Source organism: Nannospalax galili, unplaced genomic scaffold (assembly GCF_000622305.1).
Source record: "Nannospalax galili isolate Female #2095 unplaced genomic scaffold, S.galili_v1.0 scaffold2661, whole genome shotgun sequence".
In the NCBI taxonomy this organism is placed as follows: Eukaryota; Metazoa; Chordata; class Mammalia; order Rodentia; family Spalacidae; genus Nannospalax; species Nannospalax galili.
The window spans coordinates 42,617-50,787 of NW_008344387.1; the positions used below are offsets into that span (position 1 = coordinate 42,617).

Genomic DNA, 8,171 nt, shown 5'->3' on the forward strand with positions numbered 1-8,171 from the left:
TGTGTGTCACCATCCAGGCTCTCAAAAATTCTCAGCGAAAATTTTGTCCTATCAGTTTTTTTTTCTGTTTTTTTTTTTTTTTTTTTTTTAAGGCCCTTAATTTGGTGTGCTGGCCTCAGCAAACACTGTTCATTGTGGGAAGGATGTAATGTTTTGCTGCAGTCTTGAACGAAGAAACTAATCTTGCTAAAAGATGGCATTACTCTGGCCAAGATTTAAACATGTGCAGAATATGCTATTTGTGGAAAAAGCTGGTGCTGGGGGTGGTATAGATCTTGCTTGTATGTGCACAAGTCTCTCAGGAGAGATCTGAGGGAAGGCTCACCCGGGAGTGGGAGGAAATGGCAGGAAGGGACCCTTTTCTCTGGGGCTCCTTGGCATGCTTCAAATTTGGGCCACCTAAGTACCTGTTAACATGAAAGGAGAGTTAAGAGTACCAGAACAGGTTGCTGGGGACATGAGGACAAAGCCTCCTTGGTAGCTTTTCAAACTGGAGCCCTGTCAGAATCTGGCTGTGTTAGGGGCTGGACCATGAATGAGTACAGCTCATTCACTGGATAGGGGAGTACTATAGAGCTCCAGGACTGGAGCCAGGGCCAGTTCCTATTTCTTTTACATGGTCCCCCAACACAGAAGTAAAATGTACCTGGCCTTACCTACCAGGACGGGAAATGAAGTGGCAGGTGGGTTTGTGTCGTGTCTCTACCCTGGTCCTGGAACTCACCCAGAAGTCTGCAGGATGTTGCCATTGCTTCCTGAGAATGGAAGACCAGCACATAGATGCCCACTGGGGTCAAGGACCAGTGTGGCCCAGAACTGTCACAGCAGCACAAAAGCCCTGGAGCAATAAACTAAGGCACTGGAATTTCTCCAGGAGCTCCCATGCTCAAGTTGGTGCGAGGAAGGAACTGTCCCCACTAAAAAGTCTGACAAGTTGTAACCAGTCTCACAGCTGATCCTGCCCGCCCTCAAAGCTGTTTTCTTTTCTATAGATGAAGCTCTGCCATAGAAAGGCCAAAGAGAAACCCAGAAAAACTTTTCCTTCTTATCAATTTGGCCAAAACTATAAATAAATCCATTTTTTCTATACCAGTTGGTTTCCTAACCTTTCAGAATGTAGGGAGACTAAGGTGATGGATGATGAACCTGAGTGTTGAGTTAAAACAAAAGCAAAAACGAAAAAAAAGCTCTGGAAGATTCCTAAACTCTACTATCAGTTAAAACACTGCTCCAGCCAGGTGTGGTGGCACACGCCTTTAATCCCAGCACTTGGGAGGCAGAGGCAGGCAGGTTTTTGTGAGTTCAAGGCCAGCTTGGTCTACATAGTGAGTTCCAGGACAGCTGGGGCTACAGGGAGACCCTGTCTCAAAAAGACCAAAAAAAAAAAAAAAAAAACCAAAAAACACTGCTCCATTTTTATCTACTGTTTTGAAGGCAGTGAGGCATCCTGATCACCCAACTTGCCAGCGAGAGTGGTGGTGGACCCTTCAGCATGGGGCTTATGCGGGTGTTGGGTAATGGCAGATGCATTTTAGCTACATTCCCACCACAGCCCTGTCCCCACTCAAGGCCTCTGCCCACTGTACTAGCCTTGTACCTCCATGCTCTCAAGAAGGCCTCAAGATGCCCCACCTTACTTCCCTTGTCCACTGACTATACCTCAAGGGTTGGCATAGTAGGAAAAGAGGGATTTCACAATTTATCAAGACCTGAGTACAGGCACAGGCCACCTGAGATATAAGATGTTCTCATCTGTCTCCATGAGTTGAGTGAATATGGAGGAAGGGCATCTGGTGAATCCCTTCATTTCACAGATGGGGAAACTGAAGCCCACGAGGGAACAAGGAACTGACCTTGGTCTCACTGAGATCTGGCTCTTAAGAGGAAACTGGCTGGTCACGATTCGGGGAGATGGGGGGAGACAGCCCCTAAGGCAGGAGTCCTGGAGAGGGATGGTGGGGTCTCTGAGATGTAGTTTTTCCTGATAGCAGGGAAGGATGGGAGGGAGGCCTAGGGGAGAGCCTGCATTGCTGGCCATGCCAAGAAGCCCCAGGCCAGCAGCCCAGAGACTAGCACAGGGAGGGGTCCTAGAAGTCCACTCGGGTACAACCCAGTTAAGAGGCTTAGGCCAAGACAGAGGCATTTGCGAGTGTCTTCTTCAGCAGAAGGGCATGTATGGGGTGGGCCTAAGCAACCCCATGGGAACAGAACAAACAGCATCTGGAAAGCCACCAGGCTTGCTAGAGTTGGCCACTAAGGCAAACAGTGGTTGTGAGTACAGGTGGAGCCACCTGTAGGAGATCTGCATCAGATGACATGGCACTATGGAACAATAGTGGGAAAACAAGTGGTGTTCTTTGCCCCAACCTCACCTATCCAACCTGGAGGTTTGAAGGTATCATTGAGAATGACTCTGCTCACACTTGGAAAGTGGACAGACCCATGGACCTTGGGTTTGAGAAGGGATGGGCCTCATTCAGTGGATGTGAAGTGTCATGCTTTGGAAAAGTGGGACTGGTTGGGGGTGACTGGGATGGGGGAGGGGAACATAGCAGCTGCCCTCCCCAAAGTGCACAGTTGGCTATTTGTTCCAAAGGACTAAGAAGTACGGTGGGCACGGCTGTCACTGAATCATTTGTTTCGTGTTTTTCTTGCACTCCAAGGTGTGACCACCTTGTAGATGCTCCCACTGGCTACAGAGCCTCAAACGTTCACAGATTTGGGGTGGCAGTTCTTCTGGCTCCTGTGATTGCCTCCAGGTCTCCCACATACCCACATAGCAGGTGCCCAGCTTACCTCCTCTGCCAGAGATCTTAACTTTAGGCCCATGTGAGGCCCTGAGCCCTAACTGGGGAAATGGAGCAAGCCCATGGCCTGCCTTGGGAGCCAGCAGCAACACAGTCATGTGCCTCAGAGTGTGAAGGAGTTGGAATAGAGCTGGTGGAAACCTGAGCCCCTTCTCTATGTGGAGCAGAAGGGGAGTCCTGCCTGAGAAGAGGAGTTAGGCCAGGTAGAAGAGAGTATAAAGCAGAACAAAGTTCTGAGTTGGGAACATAGGGGTTTGGGCAAAGCTCAGCCTTAAGCTTAAGCCTGGGGTTGGGGGTACAAAGGAGCTGAGGAATGTGTCAAAAGCCGGAAGTAGGGAAGGTAGCCTGCTACACAGGTGCTCCGATCCCCAGCCTGCACACATGCCACTCAGCATGAAAGCAAGCAGGGTGCCCTTTCATGAGAGCAGGATGAGATTGGTGGGTGGGTTGGGGAGACCCTAAGCTAGGGAGGGTATTGCTTTGGGACCGCTATTAAAAGGAGGTCCTTCTCTAAAGTTGCAAGAAGGCCCCAAATAGAGGGGCGATACACTTGCAGATTCAATCCCATGAGCTTTGATTCTTTCTAAACATCACCCTTCAGTACCCACTTCAAGGATAGTGGTGAGTTGTCTGGGTGTGGAGCCCTGCCTCTCTCCCAAAGCCAGGATGCCTAAGACTAAGAGAGGCCCTGGGTATGTGGCCTAGGCAGGTGCTGCCAAGCCTGCTATGGACTGGAATGGGAGAGGGTGTGGATTTGCATGTCACCTAGATTGGATTGGGTGCCTCCAGGGTCTGGGTGGTTCTGAAGACACCCATGACTTGTTCTGTTTCAAGCCTGGGCTGGGCACACAATGTCCTACCTGGCCTGTGGGTATGTACTGGTGTCACATACACACACAGATGATCAGCAAGGACAATGGACAAGGCCCCTGGCAACCATGTCCAGGAAGGACCCTAGACCCCTAGTCTCTCACTGCAGGCTTTCTGAAGATACAGGTGGACTGTCAGTTCTGAGGCCTCACTCGGAGTCAGAAGTAAAGGGGCTCCTGTTCCTAGGCTGCATCCCTTCTCTCCAGAGCTCCTTGGTTTCCAAATTTAAATTATATGGGATTCTTAAAATCACATTTCATCTAGAATGTTCTTGCCAAGAGGCTGTCAACCAGTGTGGGGCCAGCAAAAGTCTACTGACCATGCTTCAGGAATGGAGCACATGCAGCAACAGTCCCTCTCTATAAGCTGATGACAGACTTGACTGCTCTCAAAGGGCAGACAGTGATGGGAGGGTGAAGCAGGTTCTTTCCTTTAGGGAAGACCCAAACTGGCTCTGACTAAGCAAAACTGGAGTATGTGATGACTTCCCAAAGGAAACCAGGCTCTTGTGACACAAGAGCTGATTCTGCCCAAACTCCTGCCCCCTACTCAACCCCAAGGAGCTCCTGAGCTTGGCAGGAGGGACCCCAGGTAAAGACATGAATCACATTGGACCTTGGAGATAATTTTGTTTTTGAACATGCCCTGAAGGCCTGTACCTCTGCTGTCCTAACAAGAATGATACAGATGGCACCCCTCCAGCCTGGTGTGTTCTCAGGGAATTGCTAGGGGTGGAGAGCTGGGGAGTGGGCAGAGTGGCTCAAGGGTAACTACATCCTGTGCATCTGACCCACCGAGGTGCCGGAAAACTATCCCAAAGTTCTGCAACAAGCAATTTTCCAGATCAAGACACTGGAGCACTGACAACTGATTGGCGGTGGGGCCTGTGCTTTGCTCATTCAGAACAGGGAGGGAAAGGCCGGCTGACGGGGCATATCCAGTCTACTGGGCAATCAACTCTGCCCCTTCTCCTGCTCCCCACTCTTGCACACCAGCACATCATAGCTGCAATTCATGGTGGGAACACAGTTTGGGATTCCCGCCCAGAGTAGAGGACCTGCTTCAAAAGGCAACACTGAAAAGTGATTAGCAAACGTCCGATTTCCTTTGATTCTTAGTCTATGGCCCCAGGACTCGGTGCAGAAGGGAAGACTGGACAAAAGATCATCCGAACAGCTGGCTGGGGGGGGCGGGGGCGGGGCGGGCGCTGGATAACTCCTAGACTGCCGTGGCATCCTCCATCACCCCACCTTTCCAGTCCGTGTTCCCGCCCAGCACTAATTCCTCCACAAGCCAAAGAAGCCGAAGCTGAGGAAAACAAGGTCTCTAAACCGTTTATTTCTTCCGATCAGGAGAGGTGGGCGTCCATACCGGCGAGGCTCCAGGAGGCCAGGCCAGCCCTCAAGCGAAGGTAGAGCCGTTCCAGCCCACGTTGGCCGCGTTCATATCGTAGAAGTTGATATAGATCCTTCGAAGGTGAAAGCAGAGCTCAGCGGCCCACGCGGTTCGGGGAGCAGGACAGTGTCCTATGCGTGCACCCTGGGGAGTCCGCACTCCCACCCCCCCCGACCCCCCCATACCTGTCCGGGCTGATGCGCAGGCGATCGGCCAGTAGGCCGCACAACAGCTTGCTGTACGTGCGGTTTTGCGGGCCTCCGATCTTTCCAATGCTGTGCAGGCTGCAGAGCGCGCAGGGGTCGCTGGAGCCGCCGAAGGCCAGGAGCTGGTCCGGAACCACTTGCACTGCGATGTACTGGGGGGAGGGGGAGGGTCGCCTCGGTCAGCTCGCCCTGGACGCGGACATCCACTGAGGGCTCGCGCCGCCACCCTCCCGCCTGCTCGGGTCCCCAGCCCCGGCGCCCATCTCCTGCGCTCACACCCTCTTCCCGTCCGCCCCTGCAAACCTGGGCAGGCTTGCCGGTGGCCTGCGACAGCTGCTGCGCAAGCTCGGAGAGGAGCGAGTCCGGCACAGAGGCGCGGGGCACGTTGGTGTTCACGATGAACATCGGCATGATGGCGGCAACACGGCGGGTCTGGGCGGAAGGTTCAGGACCCACGAGGGAGCAGACGCCGGAGGACCTGAGCTACGTGACCGCTGCTCGGTTCCGCCCCCAGCGAGAATGCGGCTCCACCTCTTGCTACGCCACCGACGGCGTCGGGCCACGCCCCCGAAGGGCACCGCCCCCCGCCCCGCGCGTGCGTGACGTCACGGGCACAGGCTGCGTGTGTCTCTTTGGGACCCGGGTCTTGGAGGCCATGGAAGCCTACTGGTTCATAGTTCGTGGGTTCTTCCACTTACTGGTCTTAACTTTCCTGGTGTCTTGGCAGCTTCGGAGCCGCTTAGCAGTGTGCTTCCCGGTGCCCCATCACAACGCCAAGGCAGAAGAAAACCTCAGCCGTGCCCACTGAGACCTTTTGTGTGTCCTTAGCATCCTAGGCCACGTGTCCCCAAGGACTGTGTGTGTGTGTGTGTGTGTGTGTGTGTGTGTGTGTGTGTGTGTCTGTGTCTGTGTCTGTGTGTCTGTGTCTGTGTGATATGGAAGGAGGCTGAGGGCAAGTCACCATCAGGTACTTTGCTCTTCCCACTCGAGTGAGGATGCTTCGAGACCTCCAGGGGAGCCACAAGGAGCTGAAAGTGAGCTAAAGTTACCTAGCCTCGGGCCTTACACTAGTAATCTTAAATTGGGCAACTGCCCACCCTCAGAGAAGCCCTGCCCCAATTAGATCCCTCCCTTAGAGCCCTTGGTGAACTTTGTATGGCTTTCTCTTTTTCTTTGTAAAAGTGCCTCCGTGCAGAAGGCATCAGAGCCCCTGGAGCTGGAGTTAACAGATGGTTGTGAGCCGACATGGGGGTGCTGGGAACCGAACCTCGGTCCTCTCCAGGCCCTGGCTTTCTTATTAATAAGTCAGACATCTGGGCAGGTGCCCAGCAGCCAGGAAATGTCACCGGAATCTCGAGGCTCCTGTTGCCTCCTAGTCCTTTTTGATTTCTGTTTGAGGAACTGTAAGAGTAGTGGTGTAGAGGGGCCCTTGGATCAAGAAAAAACAAAACAGCAATGGTCCCAGATGGAACTTCAAGATTTGTAGGAGACTGTGTGTAACCATCTGGGCAGGAACAAGACAGTCTAGAGACACTTTGTCTCCCTCCCTTTGGATGTCACACTGTTGAAACATTGGTTCCCAAGGAATTGGAATTTCCTCAGGAATCATACTGGAAAAAGAAAAGGGCTGAGTTCCAGTGCCAACAGCAGTAGGAACTTGTCTCCCAGGAAGACGTCACAGAGCTCTGACAGCTTGTCAGACCACCTAACAGAAGAGACTGGAGCTGAGACAGAGCTGCAGGGCAGCACCACACCTTGACCAGGACTGCTCAGTTTTGCAGACCTCTTGCCCTTTGCAGACCTTATATCACAGGATCCCAAAGATGAACTTGGGGTCACTGGTACTCCTCGCAACGTGGCTATATTGAATAATCTGTTTTCTCTGTTTCTTCACTCGTCTCTTTAACTGGTCTACAGAGGATGGGTGCCCTACTTTGCCAGGGCCCAAATTTTGACCTTAACAATTCTGGTAACTAATTCAGTAAGCCAGAAAGGAGAAAAGTCACATAGTAGGTATCAAGCCACTTGCAGCAAGTTGGCCCTGGATGAAGAGGAAAAACTGGACAGTCCCACACAGCAGTTAAAATCCCTTTATAGGGATTTTTTTCCATTTCAGCATGAGCTCCTTTCTAACTGTATTGGGTGAGGCAGAGAAATGAGTATTTTGGACTTTGTTTTGGACTACTGTCACGGAAGCTTGTATCCTTGGTAAGTTTGTCCCTGATTGGTGTACTTTACTTAGGCTTTGCTTTCCATTTGGTTTGGAGATTTCTTCTGAGTACTGAGACTGAATCATTTGGGTCATCATGCCATTAGTATGAAAAGCTTTGTCAATTTGGAAGTTCTTTTGAGAAAATGTGAGCATCTGCCTAGTGACAGGGTTGAAGTGGCTTTGTTCCTGGAGTTCTTCTAAGCCTTTGGGATTCTGTGGAACCATTTGGGACACAGAGAAAGAAGGGTGTTGAATAGATCTGTATTGTGATTTTTGTATATTGGTGCCCCTAGGGAGAATTTGAGCTGACTAGTCTTTTGTAAACTTTTGTGTATTTGTGTCTAAAGTAGCATGGGGAAAAAACTCAATCTGCCCTTAGAGTTCCTGAAAATAACTTAATAGCACACCATTTCATGTTTTGTATTTTTTTTTATCTTACTGTGTTCTGAAATTACTTTTCCTGGCATGTCTAATTTGAAGTGTGTGTCTCTGTGTGTGTCTGTATGTCTGTGTTGTCTGTGTATGACTCTGACCTTTGGGGTGATTTTTAGATTATATTAATGTATAAAAACTGTTTCTGCCAGGCATGGTGGTACACGCCTTTAATCCCAGCACTTGGGAGGCAGAGGTAGGCGGATCTCTGTGAATTCAAGGCCAGCCTAGTCTACATAGTGAGTTCCA

The 8,171-nt window shown here is 51.2% G+C and overlaps 1 protein-coding gene across 1 annotated transcript; it reads right to left on the minus strand.

The window, feature by feature from the left end:
* Nucleotides 1–4,986: 4,986 nt before the first annotated feature.
* On the minus strand, nucleotides 4,987–5,806 carry Mif (macrophage migration inhibitory factor). Its single transcript, XM_008840612.3, has 3 exons — nucleotides 5,582–5,806; nucleotides 5,258–5,430; nucleotides 4,987–5,145 (listed from the first exon to the last, which is right to left on the minus strand). The coding sequence occupies exons 1-3, from the start codon at nucleotides 5,687–5,689 to the stop codon at nucleotides 5,079–5,081; spliced, it is 348 nt and encodes a 115-aa protein (XP_008838834.1). The 5' UTR covers nucleotides 5,690–5,806; the 3' UTR covers nucleotides 4,987–5,078.
* Nucleotides 5,807–8,171: the final 2,365 nt, after the last annotated feature.